Raw genomic sequence first — 20,829 nt, forward strand, 5'->3', positions numbered from 1 at the left:
TTTTCCAAACTATGAATCAGGACACATAATCTGACAAAGAATTTCTGTGCTACTTGGGGTAGAAGTGTCAGTTTGGGAGATATAGCTTGGATTCTGAAATATTGGGATTTCTGGCAGAGGGTGCTAATTAAAATGAATATTTTAAGTGACATGAGTGAGGGGGGCTGGGGGCCGGTACCAAGGATGGCACTTGGCCTGGGTGTCAGGGCATGGGAGAAAGTAGTGGGGATGTGGGGAACAGTCTCTACACAGCTCAGCTGACTGTCGTCATAGGAGCCCAGTGGCGCCAGGCTTTCTAATTTTAAGAGAAGCCAAGTATCTGGGCTTGTTTGTGTTCGATTTCTCTCATTTTTTTTTATGTTGGTAACTAATTCACGATTTTCTATGAACCAAACAAATTGTGCTTGCTGGCCAGATTTGGTCTTCAGACCACCAGCTTGCAACTTTTGATTTAGACAATGAAAGTGTTGTTAGCTCCTGACAAGAGAAGAGGAAGAGGTTTTTTCCTTTCCAGTGACACTTGAGTTAGCCCCTCTGGTACCCAGAACCATCAGGGTCATGGCATCCTGAATGTACCCAGAGATGCCCAGCTGGATAGCTCAGACCAAAGGACCACCTGGCTAACGGCATTAGGAAGGTCCCTGAGCAGGTAGGTCAGACAGCACAAAGCCAGCTGAGCAGGAATAATTCAGTTATGAGCATGAATGATTTGTGTGGAATGATGCTGAACAAGCACTAAATACCCATAAAATACAGGTCCAGGACTGAGAGATGTAGTAATTCTTTCACCTAATAGAGCATCCCTGTAAGTGAAGATACTGGATGGTATTTGACTTCCTAAAGCATCCTTTTCAATCTTAATGAAAATTTAAAATGATCTCTGAATCAATACCAGAATAAATAATCTTTTTTATTTCTTGCATTTATAGTCTACTTAGAATTCCTTAGGTATTTTCACATTATTTTGTCATTTTATATAACATCTAATATATGAGTGATTTCTCATTAGAAAAGATTCAAACAATTAAGAAGTAAACTGAGTAAAATAGGAAAAGCTCTCTCTACCGCCCAGACACACCAGGCCCAGCTTTCAGTTCTATTGAGCATGCATACTTTATTTATTTTGTCATTCATTCATTCATTCATTTACTGTTTTCTATTTCAGTTCATTTCTGCTTTTATCTTGATTCCTTCCCTAAACTTTTTGGTTTAATTTATTGCTTTGATTCTCCCCCCACCCCCATCCCATAGCCTGGCTTCTTACTTTAAATGCTTAATTCCCTTATTTTCAGTCTTGTTTTCTAATACAGCAATTTTAAGCCTATAAATTTCCCTCTGAATACTGCTCTGTCCTTATCTCACAAATTTTGCATGTATGTAGTGTTTTCATTGTCATTTACTTCTTTTGGTTTGTGATTCTAGGGATTTTTTTCTCTTTATTTAGAAGAGTTTTACAAATGTTCTAAGTAGAGAGTTTTTGTCTATCTTTCTGTGTTAATTTCTAATTTTACTACATTATGGTTAGAGATTGGTCTGTTTGATTTCTGTTGTTTTGGAAGTTTTTGAGACTTTGTTTGTGGTCTACCAGATAATTTTTATGAATGCTCTATGGTATTTCGAAAGAATAATCATTCTCTTTTTGGTATGAAGTTCTCAGTATATCTATTAAAGCAAGCTATTAATTATGTTATTTAACCAGGCAATTATGTATGTCCCAGTATAGTCCCAGACCACCTATATCAGAATCACTTTGGCTTCTTATTAAAAATGTAAATTCTCATACCCCGTTCAAAGATATAGAGCTAGGTTTACAGGGGGCATGGAGTGCTCAGAATCTTCATTTTTAATAGGACTCCCAGAAAATTCTTATGCTCATTAGCAAACCACTGCAATAGAGCCCTAATTAATTTTTGTCTATTTAATCTGGGTGATTTCTGTGAACTTATCAATGTTCCCTTATATTTCTCTGTTTTTGCTTTATACATTTCAAATCTGTCATTGTGTACATATAGAGTCAAGATGTTTTCTGACAGGTTGTTTGTTTAATCCATATGACTATATCAGTATCATTCTTTTTGTCCTGTTTAAAGCACTAGGTGGGCCTTTTCAGTCTAAAGGCTTATGTCTTTCTTTAGCATTGGAAAATGTTCATTTATTATTGTTGTTGTTATTATTTTCCATTGTTTCTGTTCTATCCTCTGGAGCTCCTCTTGGACAAATGTTGGCCCAGATCTTCAAGTCTCTTAATTTTTCTTTCATATTTTTCTTTTTGTCTTTTTATACTGTGTCCATGTGAAATTGTTTGGCTTGAATTTCTAGCACATTTAATTTGTCACCTTTTAGCTCTTTCTGTACTTAGTTTATCTTTTCCAAAATGTTAATGATAAAATTAAAACTTGAGATCTCTAGCTGTTTCTTTTTCATGGATGAAATGTCCTCTCAAATCTCTCCAGGGATATTAATTTTCAGGATTCTAAAGTCTTCCTCTGCTTATTCTATTAACTCGCTTTCATTGGGTGTTCGTTCTTTTGTTAATTAAATTTTGTGCCACTCTTCAGAGTTCTGGTTTTCCCAAATGTTTGGTCATTCTCGGTTGTCTGCTCATCTTTGTATTTGAGAATCCTACTTCTTCTGCCTGTTCTATTTAATATAACCTGACCTTGATGTTGGTTGGGGCACAACATGCTCCTGGAGGCTGTGTGCCTTAGCTCCTCTTCCAGGTATGGGAACTCCTAGTCTACTTTGGGGAAAATGACCTCCTAGAGCATTGCCCACATCCAGGCATCAGCCTGTGTGTACTTAATACAGCTGGGGAGGGGCCAGCAGCCCTAAAAGCAGCCCCCAGTGAATGCCCCAGGGCTTCCTCTCACTCCACCTTGACTCTGGACTCAGCTACACACACACACACACACACACACACACACACACACACACACACACACACACACAATTCCTTGTATGGAAAATTTTACTGCCCTTGTTTTGGTCCATAGTTTCCTCTGCTTTTACTGCTTCATAGATGTGATCTCTGCTTTCTTGCCTTTCAAGAATTCCTCAAAATTTCTAGTGATCCAGCAGCATTCTGTGTTGTTTGGTCTCTATCCTGCCATCCCTATCTGATTTCCTTCTCTTGATCTTTCGGCCACCCTCCCACCCCTGCTCTGGGCAGGCTCAGGTGAGGCAGCCACAGCACACTGATTGCACAGGGTTTGCCCAGGGCCTTATAGCCAGGAAATGGTACCCTTCTGCTTCCTGAGTCTGTGCTCTTCCTCTTATATCACTCCACTCCTTAAGACAAAGATGGCTTTTTTCTTCATAATAATGGACATTTGAGACTGAACTCTAGGGGGATTCATAAATAAATTTAGCTTTGAATGAAAATCAGGGAAAGAAAATCCAAGGTTGAAAGGGGGCAGTAAGAAAGTAGCAGAAAAGCAAAAACATCACACAGGTACTTGAAGCTTGGATAAAACTCCTATTTTCCTAGCCATAGTTCCATCAGAATAGATGTAGGGAAATGTGGTTTAAAAAATACACAGCATGGACCCTATAGTTAGAGCTCAAGTCACTTTATTCTGGGAAGTTTGTGATCTAGATGCCACCAGGCTTGAGGTGTGGACTGGTAAGCCTCAGATGTGGGTTCTTGACGCTCGTTATATTGGTAATTTCTTATGGAATGGCTGTCTTTGTTGCCAGATTATAAATTCCATGAGAACAGGGACTCTGTCTTATTCATCACTCTATCCCTAGCACTTAGCAATCAGACCTGCTTACGGGGACACATATATTCAACAATAAATGAGTGAATGGAAAGAAGGACAGATTAGTTAATTAACCCCTCATTGCAGAGTAAAAATCATTTCTGGGTCAGGCAGTTTAATATATGTAAAATGGCTCATATAAGGCAATAGGAGTTGGTGGGAATTATTGCAACGAACAGTGCGTGCAAATCCCACTTTTATAAAATTGCCAATCAAATGAGGACATCATTGGGGGTTCGCGGCATGTCCATGACCTCTACTGCAGAGACTGCTGCTTCCTCTTGAGGACTCAAAGTATCCAGTGTGGCTGCATGGGCTAAACATCTGATATTCTTGTAGGCAGTGTCAATAGGGTCTGAGAGATAGAAAAGAATATGCTGTCATCTCAATGTTAAATTTTCTGTAAAAACTAGACCTCTGATAGAGCAATCACGAAATACTAATTCATAGCTATTATCTCATTGCATCCCTTCCACAAACTTGTCAGGTTGTCAGGGAACATTTTCCCACATGAGAGGTGGGGGCTTGAGGCTCAGGGACTTGCCTGGAGACATAGGGCAGCTGGAGTCGGGACTAGAACTCACACCCAGAACTTAGGCCAAGCTGTTCCCTTTTCTAAGTGGAGTTAGAGGTTTAATGCTTCATCCACTAACACCGAACACATGCTTTAACATATTTAGTGGCCTCATGTCAGCTTTGTGTCAAAAGCTCTTACAGGCAGTTGTCATCAATTTCGTGTAAGCCAATGGGTGATCACAGAGCACTTGACTTTCATCTCGCTCTAGAGACCACTGGCTTCCAATGCATTGATGCCAGGCAGGGAATAAATGTGGGCACGGAATGAAAAACCTGGACTTTGGAGTCAGACAGTCCTTCATCCAAACCCTGGCTCTGCCCTTGCTAGCCACATGACCTGGGGCTGCCATTTAAGTACCCTGAACCTATAAGATAAGGATACCTACAGACAGGGGTGGTGGGAGGCTGCAGGGAGATGAGGTGTGTAGAGGGGTTAGCCTGGTGCCTGATATGTAGCAAAAGCTTTGTAATCGGCAGCTGCTGCCATTGTTGATATTACAGTTGTGGTTGCTATTGTTGCAGACATTTCATGTGCTATGGTGACCTGGTTTTGCTCTTTTCCTAGCCCAGCAGAAAAGAGGAAGATCAGGCATGTAAGGCACTAATCCACTGACCATGAAACCTTGGCTGCGTTTTAGTCACTGGTCCAGCATCCTTCCTTCCCTCGCCTCCTCCCTGGCTCTCTAGCAAGAAGGCCAATTTGTATACAGTCCCATCATCTGCTCCCCACCTGTGGTATTTGCTGCCTGGCCTTCATGCAGAAGGCTTTCTGTTGAAAGGGCTTGAACTGAACATTTTAAGGGCTGAGCATTGAAATTGCATATAACAAGGTTTTAAAGCAAAGCTATAAAGTAAGTTTTCACAGAGCTTTTTCTGGATGACAGCTTCAAAGCAACTGGTAGATGCCCTAGCAGGGTATCCCTTTGAAGTATCAGCAGGTTGGCTTTCAAAGCGACCAACCCAAGGTCCTCATCTTTCCAGGTGGAAAGGATTTAAACAGCTTTCTCGAGGGAATGTGGCTACTTAGTTCATCTCCCCTTTGCCCCTGGAACAGATGGTTTTAGATCACGTGGGCATTAGAAGGGCCTAGGTTCTTAAAGTGTGCTCACCCAGTGTAAGCAAATGTATTCTTTTCCTCTGTGAACAAGATAGCAGTAATGCAGAATCTAGTCTTCTTTTATATATATATTTACTATATATTTATAGTAAATACAATTATGGCATTTAAATTTGCATTAATTTGCCAGAAGCAAAACCAAATTGAAACAGAATTATTGAAATTCAGATTTCTTTATCACAAGAGAGATTTCTTAAAACATCCCGTCTATTTAATAAATTATGAACAAAATATTAAGAGATTGGAGTTGCCATTTTTTAAAACCCTGTTGTTTCCATTTAAGATGGATATGAATTGACTAATATGCTATGGAAAATGAGGCCAGGTTGCACCCACACTGCCTGCCCTCTTCTGGTTTTTGTAAGCTTAGCTAAGAGCTTAGGTTTAGAACATTACATTTTGGTCCATAATCCGGATACGTACAATTGTCTAATACAGTGACCCTTAAGTAACACGGGTCTGAACTGCATGGGTCCACTTGTACGTGGGTTTTTTTTCAATAAATATAGTTCCTGTATTTTCATTTTACAGATCTTTAAGTATGGGGAAAGGTTTGTGTTCGGTTAGAGATCACAATATGCGAAATCAAAAGAACTGGGGTTTGAGTCCCCTTCTCTCCAGACTGCTTCAGCTTCCTGCCCTTCGGTGAGCCAGTTATCAATTCCTTTGCTTTTGAGGCAGAGATAGCACTACATGGATTTTCGACTGCATGGGGGGCAGGGCTCCAATCCCCGTGTTGTTCAAGGGTCACTTGTATTTCTTTAGTCTCTAAACGTCTTCAGTGTTCCCCATTAGACCTTTTATCATAGGGTCTCCTGGTCTGTGTTCTTTTTTTTTTTTTTGCGGTAAACGGGCCTCTCACTGTTGTGGCCTCTCCCGTTGCGGAGCACAGGCTCCAGACGCGCAGGCTCAGCGGCCATGGCTCACGGGCCCAGCCGCTCCGCGGCATGTGGGATCTTCCCGGACCGGGGCACGAACCCGTGTCCCCTGCATCAGCAGGCGGACTCTCAACCACTGCGCTACCAGGGAAGCCCTGTGTTCTTTATTTTGATTTTACTTTTCATTGTTTGGATTTTGTCCTCTGGAGGTTTTTTTCTGAGAAGGATTTATGGGTGCTATATTTATATTACCGGAATTTCTCCCTGTTGAGATTGGTGGCGTGTTACTTTTAAATCTGGACCACTTGAGTGGATACAGTAAGTTAGACGCTGCTCCATCATCTGCCAGCATCGAGCACTGCAACGCACCCATTTCTGAATCCCTCTTTTGGAGACAAGATGTGTTCCAGGGCTAGAGATCAGTGACTATCAGACAACTGGCCGTTCAGGGTCGTCCACACCACTGTTCCTACCACTCCTATATGGAATTTATTTATTTTCAGGAGTAAGGATTTAAACATAAATGTAAATACCTGATATTTTTCTATTTATAAAATTGAAAACATGCTTATAATAAAAAATTAAGTAAAACAAAGCAGAAAACAAAGTCCCCATAATGCCACCCCAGAGAGAATATTGTTAAGAGTTTGATGTTTCCAGACTTTGTGTATGCCTATATGTATACATACTAATATAATAATTTTTTAAAGAATCAGGTTTATACTATATGTACATTTTCCAACACGCTTCTTTTTACTTAAACATATATCTTGCTGTCTTTCTGAATAAGTGCATGAGACCTACCTCATTCTCTGTAAGGGCTGCCTGGGGCTCCGTCAACGCCTGCTCTATTAGTAATTTAGCCCATCTCTTACTAATGAACATGCAGGTCATTCTCTTTTATAAATGATGCCTCAACGATCTTTGCATACTTAAGAATGAAGAGTAAATTCCTAGAAGGGCTGGGGTGAAGGGTATGCACATCGTTAATTTCTAGTCAGCCATTTGTGTCATCTCGGCCTCCAAAATACATCTCAAAATGCATCTCCTCTCCCCACCTCTGCTTCCACCTTCCTCTTTACCTGCTACCACAGGTGCAGCTGTCTGCTGTCTGTCCTGTTTCCATCCTGGCCCCGCCTCTCAAAATCCACTTGGTATCCAAGAGCCATAGTGATCTTTAAAAACAGAAATCAGATAATGTTGTATTTCTGCTTAGCACCCTTCGTGACCTCTCATGGTACATAAAAGAAAATCCAGACTCTGCTCTGAGGCCTACAAGGCACTGCCCCTGTGAGCCCCTCCCTGCTCCCGGCCCTCTCCTCCCAGTGTGTTTGGTACCCGCTGCCCTCCAGCCATTGCTGCCTCCAGGCTTTTGCCTCTGCTGTTCCTCCTGACACACCTTGTGCCCTAGACATTCACTGGGCGTTTCTTTATCACCCAGCATTCCCTGACCAGCTTTCAACAGGGCTGCCCTCAGCCCACTCACTCGTGGTTCCATCATGCAGGCAGGCTCTTTCCTTCCCAGTCCTGGCCACATCTGAAATGCCTCTGATTCTTTTTCTTTGTGCACTGATTGCCCGAAGCTTCGCCATCTTACTCCCTGCCATTACCTCAGCCCTCAACGAAGCGCCTGTAGCACACCTGCGTGTGTGAATAAGTGAACGATAATAGTTGCCACATCTTCTTCCCCATTGGTTGGACCACAAAAGTGAGTCTGTTTTACACTTGGATAGTCTAGAAGGAGCAGGGAGCTGTGGCTGAGGGCACACGTCACGACTCTGCCACTTAATCATTGTGACAGGTCAGACCAGCTTAAAGGCTCTAGGCCTCAGTCCTCCGACTTGTGGGGACTCCAGAAATTCAGTCACTTAAAATATGGGGCTACCACAAGGTGAAGGTGACGAAGAGGCTGGAGAGAACCTGCTCAGCTGACCGTGGGTTCTAGAATCCTAATGCCCCATCCAGCTATTTCCTGGAACTGGCAGTGGGTGGTAGCTCCACTCAGCCTTAGGCATCAGTGGAGAAGATTCTGGGCCCTGGGACTGACCAGGATCTCCTGGACAGTCACAGCAGTCTCCCAACCGGGAGTCTCCCAGTTTAGCTGGCATTGCTTTTACCATTTTTTTCCACCGTGACTGGGTGAGAATACCGCGTTTGCCCCATTTTCTCACCTAGCCTCGCCTCCACCCCTGCAGAACAAACTGAAGATGACCCCATCTGAGATGGGTGGGGTCAACCAAGAACCGGGACCAACTGCTTATCTTGCTGTGGCCAGAGTTCACGTTATCACCAAAGCAAGTCGCACTCCGCCCATCTATCTTGCAGGGTCATTGTGAGGATCACACGGGGGAGGGAGTTGAAAATGTTTTGTAAAGTACAGAACATTATTCCGCTGTAGAGGATTACTAGCTTTAGAGTCACTGCAGTTGCTGTTAAACAGCAGGCCACCCAGGAACTCATGTTTCCCCACGGAGCAGTAAATCTGTTCGCCCTCCAACTGCCGACCACAGTCAGACTTTGAAGACATGAGCCATGACTTCAGTCTGGCTTCCGTGAAGGTTGCATGGATCATGTCAACACACTCAACTAGAAGACCTTGCTATTATCTTTTGAAATGCCATTGGTGAATACGTGCTCACTTTAATGTAGGGTTTTTCACTCACACCACTATTGACATTTGCCCAGATAATTCTTTGTTGTGGGAACTGTCCTGTACATTCTAGGATGTTTAGCAGCATCCCTGGCCTCCACCTACCAGATGCCGCTAGCGCTCCTTTCCCCCAGTTCTGACCAAAAACATCTCCAAATAACTGCCAAATGTCCCCTGGAGAGGGGGACAAAATCATCCCCAGTTCACACCACTACTTTAATAAAACAATTCAGTGAGGTTGGGATTCGTTAACCCATTTTTGTGGATGGCAAAATGCAGATCAGAGAAGTTAAGTAACTTTCTAAGAGTCACATCACTAATGCCACTGACAAGGCAGGGGGGTGCTCCCCACCCCTGCTTACAGCTTCTACCCAGTCACTGACATAAATTAGTCATTCAGCACGTATTTGTCAAGCATCTACTATGTGCCAGGCAGTGTTCTATTTGCTCAATAAATATCACTGACACTTGATATTGGGCAGGGTGGGAGGGAGAGAGCTATAAAAGATCGATAGCTATATTAGTTTCCTGGGGAATTCCCTGGTGGTCCAATGGTTAAGACTCAGTGCTTCCACTGCCAGGGGTCTGGGTTCAATCCCTGGTCAGGGAACTAAGATCCCACAAGCTGTGAGGCATGTCTAAAAAAACCAAAAAAAAGTTTCTTATTGCTGCCATGACAACTTACCACAAACTTAGTGGTTTATCTTACAGTTCTGGAGCTCAGAAATCCAAATTCAGTTTCATTGGTCTAAAATCAAGATGTCAGCAGACCTATGTTCCTTCTAGAGGCTCTAGAGGAGAATCCATTTCCTTGCCTTTTCCAACTTCTAGAGGCCACCTACATTCCTTGGCTTGTGCCCTTTCCTCCTTCAAGGCCAGCAGGGTAGCATCTTCTCTCCTCCCTAACCTCTGCTTCCACCCTTATATCTTATCTTTCTGAGGCTGATCTTCCTGCCTCCTTGGAAGGACCCTTGTGATTACATAGGCCCCTCTAGATATCCAAGATAATATCCCCCATCCCAAGATCGTTAATCGTATCTGCAAGGTCCCTTTGCCATGTAATATTCACCATCCAAGGTGATTAGAACATGGACATCTTTGGGGTCCACAACAGTCTGCTCTCGGGCCCCCAAAGATTCATGTCCACCTCACATGCAAAATACTTCCATCCCATCCCAAGTTTCCCAAAAGTCTCAACCCATTACAGTAGCAACTTAAGTGCAAAATATCATTTAAGTCTCATCTGCTCAAAACTCCCAAAGCTCATTATCTATATCTAAATTAGCTAGGGGTGAGTCTATGGGTATTACTCATCTTAAGGCAAAATTTCTCTCCCTCTGGGAACTTTTAAAACTAGAAAGCAAGTTATCTGCTCCCAAATACAGTGGTGGGTCAGGCACAGGATAACAGTTATAGACATTCCCATTACAATAGACAGAAAATTAAAGGGAAAAAGGAGCCACCAAACCCAAGCAATTTTGAAATCCAACTGGGCAAACTCCATTAGGTTTCAAGGCACAGGAATAATTCACTGTGGCTCAGGATTCCGCCCTCTGGGCCCATGGCTCCACCCTGGGAGTCATTCTTCCTCTTTCATGAAGGGTAGCATGTGTTTGCACCTACGTAATTTCATTAACCTGTTTCCTGCCTGTAGAATTCTGGGAGCCTGTCAGCTTTCTTTAATTTTGTCCTTTCCCTCTCCCACTGAGTCCAAGCTGGCAGTGTTTCTGCTGGTATAACAGTCTCAAAAACCATGTGTGTCTCCTCTGTATGTCTCTAGGATTCACTCCATTAGACAAGAGGCTCCTCCACAAATCTTTCCTGGATAATCCCATCTCTTTTCCTGGCTTCTGCTGAGATGTCTAAGGGGATTCATGAGTCACATGTCTAATCTCTTCAAAGAGCCCTCAGTGTGATTGAATACTCTAAACCAGTGGTCCCCAACCTTTTTGGCACCAGGGACCGGTTTCATGGAAGACAGTTTTTCCACAGACGGGGTGGGGTGATGGTTCAGGCAGTAATGTGAGCGATGGGGAGTGGCAGATGAAGCTTCGCTGGCCGGCCCACTGCTCACCTCACCTAACAGGCCGTGGACTGGTACTGGTCCATGGACCGGGGGTTGGGGACCGCTGCTCTAAACTGTAGATCCTTCTAAGGTTTTGGCAAAAGGTTGTCGAGCCACACCGTTCCTTTTTTTTCTCCAGAGCACGCTTTCCTGGCTTTTTCATGCTTTTTTTTTTTTTTAGCATCTTTTGCAGTAGGCTGAAAGCTTCCCAAATCATCAACTCCCAGTTCTTTTTACTTAACAGTTCTCTCAGTCTGTCCCTTTCCTCTAGCATTTTACTCTAAGCAGCAAGAAGGAACCAGACTGTATCTTTAACACTTTGCTTGGAACTCTCTTGAGCTAAATATCCAAGTTCATCCTTTACAAGTTCCTCTTACAGTATAACTATAGGACACAGTTTGGCTAAGATTCTGCTGCCACATAACAGGATTTTCTGTCCTCTAGTTCCCAATAACATGTTCCTTATTTCCTGAGCCCTCACCAGCAGCACCTTTGATGTCCGTATTTCTATCATTGGGCTTTTTAGGATGATTTCTCTAAGATGATCAAAGTTTTCTATGTGGTGCTTCTTACTTGTACATGAGCCCTCACTAATTCAGTGGGTCCAGGAATAAGGACTTGGACATCTTTGGGGAATCATTATTCAGCCTACCACGCAACTATTAAGTTTATGGTCAATCGTAAACTTGATTGCTTCTCACGCTGTCACAACTATGTTAGTTACTACAAGGGCTACAGGGATAGCCTAGCTAGGCTAACCAAACATACTGGGTTCCCCAGACAGTCCAGTGTACACTTTCATCCCAGTGTAAATGTAGTAGTGCCTTTATTCCCCTTCCAAAGTATCCTGAGGACTTCCCTGGTGGTGCAGTGGTTAAGAATCCTCCTGCCAATGCAAGGGACACGGGTTCGAGCCCTGGTCTGGGAAGATCCCACATGCTGTGGAGCAGCTAAGCCCGTGTGCCACAACTACTGAGCCTGCGCTCTAGAGCCCGTGAGCCACAACTACTGAGCCCATGAGCCACAACTACTGGAGCCCGCGTGCTTAGAGCCCATGCTCCGCAACAAGAGAAGCCACTGCAATGAGAAGCCCCCACATCACAACAAAGAGTAGCCCCTGCTCTCCGCTTTCCATGACTAGAGAAAAGCCTGCGCTCAGAAACGAAGACCCAATGCAGCCATAAATAAATAAATTCAAACTATCCTGGCTTCAGTGATAAATTTTTTGATCACTGTAAGTATAGCTTAATGCTTGGTCTTAAGATTGTAAATCTACAATCTCTTAGAGACAGAAGACATATGAAAAAATTTGCAAACAGCTACAGAAAACCACAATTAATACTATAAAACTACACTCTGCTCCATCCAGAGGCGAGTTTCTTATTTGTCCCTGCCCCTTTGTTTTCTCATCCTCAAAGTGAGGATAACACATGGGTTGAGATGGTTTTGGTAAATGTTAGTTTCACGGGAATAGTTCTTTGATTCTAATGATCTATTTTCAAAAGAGTTTTTCCTCAAAGGAACATATTTCATTTTTCACTTCTCTTCTTGACTTTTGGCAGGAGCTGAGAAAAAGCCTGAAACTTATTGTCAACCTACAAAGGAAAGAAGAAGATGGTTCCAGTGATGAGTATGACTCTATCGAAGAAGATGTACTCTCTGAGCCAGAGCCTGAGGACCAGGTGCTGGTGGGCCATCCTAGAGATGACTCCCCTCTTCCCAGTGGGGACTCCGTGCAGAAGCATGTTTCCGAGGACCAGGAGACAGATGGACGCCCTCCCCAGGGCCCAGACACCCTCGTAGTGCTGGAATTTAACCCAGCTTCCAAAAGTAAGCTCTGTCTTATGTGGCATTTCTTTGCCTTTGATGTCTCTGGATCTAATAATAGGACTTAAATTTCCAGTGGTACTTTGAATTCAGCTTTGGGTAGACCATCTCATAGGCTGGGGTATATATCAGGTCTCTGCTGATTGCAAGAGGTGAAGGCTCCCAAAAGCTTACAGATGACCCTGAAATTCCAGATGGTAAATGTCTGGCAGATAGTTGTGGGGGGCTGTCCTGTGCATTGTAGGAAGTTTACCAGCATCTATGTGGCAACTGGCTAGTGAAACTGACTTGAGCAAAAGGGACTTTTTTTTTTTTTTTAACGGTACGCGGGCCTCTCACTGCTGTGGCCTCTCCCGTTGCGGAGCACAGGCTCCGGACGCGCAGGCTCAGCAGCCATGGCTCACGGGCCCAGCCGCTGCAGCATGTGGGATCTTCCCGGACCGGGGCACGGACCTGCGTCCCCTGCATCGGCAGGCGGACTCTCAACCACTGTGCCACCAGGGAAGCCCGGGACTATTTATTGACTTGGATAACTAAGGAGTCCAGGGCTGCAATAGGACTCACTTCCGTTCCCCTCCCCTCCCCTTCCCTTCTTCCTTTTCTCCCTCTTCTCTTTTCCTTCTTTTTTCTTGGCACCATTCTCAAGTGGGCTTTCCACATATAGACGCAGAATTGAGACACTGGCTTTGCAACTCCATCAGAAAGTGGATTTCTCTTCCTAAAAGCTCCAGCAAAAGTCCCAGACTTGGCTCTTGAACCCACGTGGGGTCACATCTCTGAACTAGTCACTGTGGCTCTGATTGGCCAGGTCCAGCCAACAGGACTGGGGGTGTGGTTATCACCACCCAAACCACATGGACGGAGATAGTAGTTTCCAAAGGAAAATTAAGGCGAATCTGAAGGAGAAGGAAAGCAGCTGGGCACCAACAGCAACTGTCCACTGGAGAAGGTTTTTCAGAAATCACCCTAGAAGGTAGAGTCAACAGAACAATTGGTGGGTGGCAGGGAGGGTTACGGTTAGGGCATTCTCCCCAAAGCTGGAGGTGCCGTATTTCCTGAACCAAATACCAAGACCAACCAATGGGGAAGCATGAGTGAACCTAAGGAAGGAGAAATGAGGGAATGTTTGAAATCAGGCAGTGAGTATATTTGTCTGCCCAGGCTGCCGTAACAAAGTACACAGACCAGGGGTGGCATCAACAGCCACCGAAATGTAATTTTTTTTCACAATTCTGGAGGTTAGAAATCCAAGATCAGGGCTTCGGCAAGCTTGGTGTCTTCTGAGGCCTCTGTCCTTGGGTTGCAGATGACTACCTTCTCCCTGTGTCCTCACATGGTCTTCCCTCTGTGTGTCCCTGTGTCCTAATCTCCTCTTCTTATAAGGACACCAGTCATGTTGGCTTAGCGCCCACTCTAAAGGCCTCATTTTACCTTAACTACCTCTCTGGTGACCCTACCTCCAAATACAGCCATATTCTGAGGTATTGGGGGTTAGGACTTGAACCTATGAGTCTTGAGGGGACATAGTAACAGGCAGCTCTGGAAAATCTACACCCCACGGTTGATGTCTCCAGCGAAGAGAACATTTGTCCCTCCGACATGCTCTCACCTCCTTGCTGGGCTGTTCCCTCCACCTAGATCACCACATTTCCTTTCCTCTCCACTCTGACCCATGAAACCTGGCTCCCTGCTTTTTCCTCGAGACTCAGCTCAGAGGCTGCTTCCTCCAGGAAGCCTTCTTGGCACTCCCAGCCTGGCCAGCTAGGTCGGTGCCTGCTCTGCTCCTGTAGCATCATCATGGCACTAGTCTCAATGCCCGCAGTTGCCTTTCTCTCCCTCCGGCCTGTGAGCTCTGCCAGGGCACAGGCCAGCTCTTCCCCTCTGTTGCATCCCCAGCTTGCAGCCTTCACCTGGCACATTCAAGCCATTCGGGAAATCTCTAAAATAAATGAAGGACTATGCCCACCTGCTAAAGCATCTGGTGGTCACGGCAATGAACATACCCTTCTGAGTGAGACCCACTGGGGCTGCATCATTGCTGTGGGTTGTGTTTCCTCCAAGGGGAAGGGAAGTGCTGTGAGGGGGTTGACTGGGCCCCTGCCCTGGAAACCGGGGTGTGGCGGGGATGGAGGTGGGAATGGGTATGACAGTCACTTCCGGGTGTGGAGGACCAGGCCATAGAAGGGGAGCAGTTGGACCCCAGGCAGTTTAATAGTGATACTGGGCATAAAGCTAAAGGAGACGGCTTCCCTGGTGGCGCAGTGGTTGAGAGTCCGCCTGCCGATGCAGGGGACACAAGTTCGTGCCCCGGTCCAGGAAGATCCCACAGTGCCGCGGAGCGGCTGGGCCCATGAACCATGGCCGCTGAGCCTGCGCGTCCAGAGCCTGTGCTCCGCAACGGGAGAGGCCACAGCAGTGAGAGGCCCGCGTACCGCCAAAAAAAAAAAAAAAAAAAAAAAGGCTAAAGGAGAGAACTTCACTTTCTTGCCATTTTACATTTTTTAACAATTAGATTGCTCGGCAGGCCCCGAGTTGACCCTGGTGATGTCTGCTGCAGGCGGCGGGTGCCCAGTCTGCAGTACACGAGGGCGTCACGAACACCCCCTACCGCCGCTCTCAGCCGCCCCTTTTATCTGCAGCCCCTGGCTGGCTTCTCAGCCCCAGCAGGAGACAGGCTCCCAACAAGGGGAGCAAGAAGGAGGCTGAGGGGCCTGTTACAGGGTCTCCCCAGACCCCAGCATGGGATTGGAGTTCTGAGATAATCCTGAGTGTTTACTCAAGGACAGTCAGCAGACACCTGAAAAGATGTGCTTGGTTATGGGCTGTTCATTCATGCACTCCTTGAGAAAGTGTAGAGAAACACGTGTCCTTTGCAAAGTCAAGGGGGGATAGCAGAGAGGTTAGTGCAAGTCGGACAGACCCCACACTCATCCCCAACATCTACCCTGAGCTCCCAAGAATCCCATAGTGCCCTTGATTCTGGGGCTTCCCTCCTTTGGGCCACCACAGGCCCCAGGATTTCCTTTGAATTTGAGCAGACACTTCCCAGGTTTTCTGCCTTCCCAGGCTGGAGGTTCCCAAGTCCAGGGACCTAACTCTTCTCCCTGCTTTTTCTCTTTATTCCATTTAGCCACCTGCCTCGCTGCCCCCTGGGCTGCTTTCCTGCCTGGAGCCACTTTACCCAGACTTGTGCCCTTTGCAAACCTTCTTCACAATTTTTTTTTTTTTTTTTGCCAAATTCACAGACCACTCATACTATTTTGTAGCTGTTATTTAAACCAGTCACCTTTCTTCTTTCCTTCTTTCCTTCTCTCTCCACCCTCTCACCCCTTCCTTCCTCACTCCTTCTTTCTTTTCTTTCATAATTCTAGGATTGTTCCACACAATAATATACATGAAATCAAGGTTTGATACACTGGTTGCTTATTTTTTTCCCATACACGTTAAGATAGAGAATTGCTTTCTTTTTTTTAATTTTATTTATTTTTGGCAGCGTTGGGTGTTAATTGCTGCGCGCGGGCTTTCTCTAGTTGAGGCGAGCGGGAGCTACTCTTTGTTGTGATGCGCGGGCTTCTCATTGTGGTGGCTTCTCTTGTTGCAGATCACGGGCTCTAGGCACACAGCCTTCAGTAGTTGTGCCACATGGGCTCAGTAGTTGTGGCTCGCGGGCTCTAGAGCGCAGGCTCAGTAGTGTGGCGCACGGGCTTAGTTGCTCCGCGGCATGTGGGATCTTCCCGGACCAGGGATCAAACCCATGTGCCCTGCTTTGGCAGGTGGATTCTTATCCACTGAGCCACCAGGGAAGTCCCAGTCATCACCTATTTCACCAGTGATCCAGGCACCCCACTTTGGGAAACACTGACTATAAATCATGGCCCGTGGGCCCTTCACTGTCTGGCTCCTCTCGCCAGCCCAGACCCTAGCCACCCACCTGCCACACGCATGTCAGCTCTCAAGCCTTCACACACACTGTTCCCTGTGTCTGAATGCCCCCCAGTTCTGTGCCCTGGAGACACCCCGGTCATCTGTAAGGGTTCTCTTCATGTCGGCTACACACCTGCCAGCCCTGTCCTCCAGGCTGCATGCTCCTCTGTGACCCTGGTACTGGATCTTCTGTGCCAGCCCTGCTCTCTTATCCATTCAACCGTCCTTTTCCTTGGCGAGAATGTGCCTTGAGGGCAGCAAACATGTCCTACTATACTTTTCCTGCTCCTGCATATCCTTGGTTACATCATTATTTTATGTATCCTGCTGCCAATTAAACCCAGTACCCCATTGTTTATAAAACTTGTCCCTATTCAGAAATGTTAAAACTTGAAAACCTGTGTGTGTCCTAGAAGAATTCACTTATTTACCAAAATGTGGTACTTGGCACATAACGGCTCTCAGCAAACTTGTTTTGTTCTCTGCAACAAATCCAAAATGAGCATGGTGCCTGGCACAGAGCAGGGATTCCATCAACATTTGTTGAATGAATAAGTGAATGCACAAATAAACAGGTGCTGGAGCAGAATTTCCCAACTCTGCCTGCACTCAGTGTTTGACATATAAACTATTGTGTTTTTACAGGTAATAAAAAGGAAAGGAATTTGTCTGCTAAGCGGAAGGACAACGCTGAGGTCTTCATTCCCAGCAAACCTGAGCCAAACCTGAGTCCCCAGCCCCTGACCGTGTTCCCAGACCAGGAGAGGGCATGCTCAAGTAAGAGTTCTGTGCCCACCCCCGAGCATTTGGGGCTGGGCTTTGGGTCAGTGGGGTGCCGTGATGGAGGAGTCCTTGCTTCATCACCCTCCTCCCCGAGGCCTGAGCTGACCTTTAGCAAATGTATTATTGGTCAACGTCTCCAGAGAAACAGAACCAATAGGATGTGTGTGTATATACATATGCATATATATATACATACATATATATATATAGAGAGAGAGAGGTGGAGAAATTTATTTTTTTTATTGAAGTATAGTTGATTTACAATGTTGTGTTAATTTCTGCTGCACAGCAAAATGACTCAGTTACACACATATATACATTCTTTTATATATTCTTTTCCATTATGGTTTACCCCAGGATATTGAATATAGTTCCCTGTGCTATACAGTAGGACCTTGTTGTCCATCCATTCTGTATGTAATGGTTTTCATCTGCTAACCCCATACCTCCAGTCCTTCCTTCCCCCAGAGAGAAATTTGTTGTAAGGAATTGGCTCATGCAATTATGGAGGCTGCCAAGTCCAATCTATACGATGGGTCAGCAGGCTGGAGACCGAGGAAAAGTCAGTGTTCCAGTTCGAAGGCCAGCAGGCAGGAAGGGCCAGTGTTGCAGATGAAATCCGGAGGCTGGAGGATTCTCTCTTGTTCTTGGGAGGATCAGCGTTTTTGTTTTATTCAGGCCTTCCACTGATTGGATGAGGTCCACCCACACTATGGAGGGCAGTCTGTTTTCTTCTGTCAACTAAAATGTTAATCTCACCCCCAAACATCCTCTCAGAAACATCCAGAATAATGTTTGACCAAATAGCTGGGCTCCCCATGGCCTAGTCGAGTGGACACCTAAAATTATCTGTCACAGTTATTTTCTGAGTCTACAACCAAGATGTGGTTATAATTGAAAATTTGTTTTATTTTTGTTTTTACTTTTAAATGAATTTGCTTACTTTATATGGGTAACAATACATGCAGATGATACTACATTTCTAAAGGTGCAAAGAAGTTTATGGTGAAAGGTCCATGTGCCGCCCTTCTAATGAAATGAGGGGGTCCATTGATTGAGTACTTACCATGAGCCAGCCACCATTGTAAGCTTTTATTTATTACAATTTACTATGTGTTTACTTATCATTTACTTATATACATTATATAGTTTACTTATATATATATATTCTATATGAAATTTACTCATCTATATGCAGTAAGTCCCCTACGTACGAACCTTCAAGTTGCAAACTTTCAAAGATGTGAACATGCGTTCCATCAACGTCAGACTTCAGTGACATTGCAGCTTGCCCTCCATCTCCTATTGCTGACGATCCTTCAGCTCTACCATCTCCCACCTCCTCTCCCTCATCCAGTCAATAACTCTTCTTGCCTGTTCACTCGATGCCAGCCCCTGGATGCCAGCTGTTGTACTGTACTACTGTACTTTTCAAGGTACTGTACTGTAAGTTTTAAAATGTTTGGTTGTTGTTTTTGTTTGTTTGTTTTTTTGGCCACACCATGCACGGCATATGGGATCTTAATTCCCCAACCAGGGATCGAACCCACAACCCCTGCATTGGGAGCACAGAGTCTTAACCACTGGACTGCCAGGGAAGTCCCCTAAAAATGTTTTCTTTATTTTTTGTGTTTGTTTTTTATGTATTATTTGTGTGAAAAGTATTATAAACCTATTACGGTACAGCACTATATAGCTGACTGTGTTAGTTGGGTATCTAGGCTAACTCTGTTGGACTTATGAATAAATTGGACTTACGAACCCACTCTCAGAGCAGAACTCATTCGTGTGTAGGGGACTTACTGTATAAGTAAATTATATATGTAATTTATATGTGTAGGTAAATTATAATCCTTATCACCAGGCTTTGAGGTGGGTTCTCCGATTGTGCCCATTTCTCAGATGAGGAACTGAGGCACAGAGCAGGTGACTCACACAGCTGGAAAGCAGCAGATGTAGGCCTCAAACCCTGGTGGAGTGACTCCACTGCTGTGTCCTTAACCAGCAGACTGCACACACTGGAGGCTGCAGATGAAACATCTCAGTCTGATGCTGTGGATCCAAACTAGTGGCTGGAGTGACTCTGTGAGGGCAACTTGCTTCTGATTTCTGTGATCCAAAGAACCTCAGAGAGCTCAAGGCATCCTGGTGTCCTAAGAACTTGGAACTGTGGGGTGCCTAGGGCAAAATCCAGCCCCAGGCAGCCAGCCTTGTTAGACAAGTGACCTCTGTGGCCATGACATTCCATCCACGTTTACTGAGGAGCTGGAGGGACTGTTTCCTGCAGGGACGGGCCAAGGGACCTGGTGGCAGGAAGCAACCCCTACTCCAAACAGTCACAGTTCCCAGATCTGGACCAGTGCACTCCATGCATGAGGCCTGAGGCTTGAAGCTCTTTTCCCAGCAGCTCAGGGCAGATGGAAGGAGGCGGAGGAAGTGATAACAATCCTTTCACTTACTGAGCGTTTGTTCCCTGCTATGTAAATATTGTCTTGGTTTGGATTCCCCAGAACCAGACTCTGAGATAAGGTTTTCAGAACAAGTAATCTAGTTGGGAGGTGGTCCCTGGAAGGGGACAGGAAAGGGGAGGAGCCCAAACTGGCTTCATCACCAAGCAAGTTCACTGGGCAAGTGGAGCTCCACCTTGCTGGGGAGTTCAGGGGGCGGTGCTGAGCAGAAGCCTGCTCCCACCCTGGGGTGGATGAGGGACCCTCCCTTCGGTCCTGGGTTGTGGGCTGTGCCTGGTGGTGTTGACCCTCCAGTGCTCTGGCTCAGGAGGCTCTGGGTGCCGGTGGAGCCCTGAGGCAGAGCTGCAGGTGGAGGTCTGGCTAAGGTGGCACCCAAGCATTCCCTGATTAACCCTTATCAAGCCCCAAACTGATGGGAGGAAAAGACCATACTAATACAAGGCAAAGCATTTTAGATAGCAGGTGATAAAAATAGTGGATTGAAGGAAAAGCATCTACATCAACCCATGTAAATGAACTTTCAAAGGTGGTGTAAACTTTGGGCACAGCCAGGCCCCAGTAATTAAAGTATGTCAGCAGTCTGCCTCTCCCCACCTCTTGGTCAGCTTCTCCTTTATGCCCTACATTCTCAGAAAGGCTCTTAGGGTGGTGAGACAGCCCACCAGCAGCTCTGGGCTGACAGCCCACCAGCCCAGAAACCCTGGCAGAAAATAGGCCTGGCAGACTCTGCAGCCTGACCACCTGTTACAAATCCTTCCCGTCCACCTACCAGCTCTGTGA

At 45.5% G+C, this 20,829-nt stretch overlaps 1 protein-coding gene across 1 annotated transcript in view; it reads left to right on the top strand.

Moving 5' to 3' along the window:
• The window catches only part of KATNIP (katanin interacting protein), a 145,182-nt gene that overhangs the window by 32,122 nt on the left and 92,231 nt on the right, over positions 1–20,829 (top strand). Inside the window, exons 5-6 of the mRNA XM_079720130.1 lie at positions 12,610–12,877; positions 17,444–17,575. Coding sequence (XP_079576256.1) covers positions 12,610–12,877; positions 17,444–17,575 — 400 coding nt within the window. The remainder of the gene's footprint in view (positions 1–12,609; positions 12,878–17,443; positions 17,576–20,829) is intronic.

Source organism: Hyperoodon ampullatus, assembly GCF_949752795.1.
Source record: "Hyperoodon ampullatus genome assembly, chromosome: 14".
Classification (NCBI taxonomy): domain Eukaryota; kingdom Metazoa; phylum Chordata; class Mammalia; order Artiodactyla; family Ziphiidae; genus Hyperoodon; species Hyperoodon ampullatus.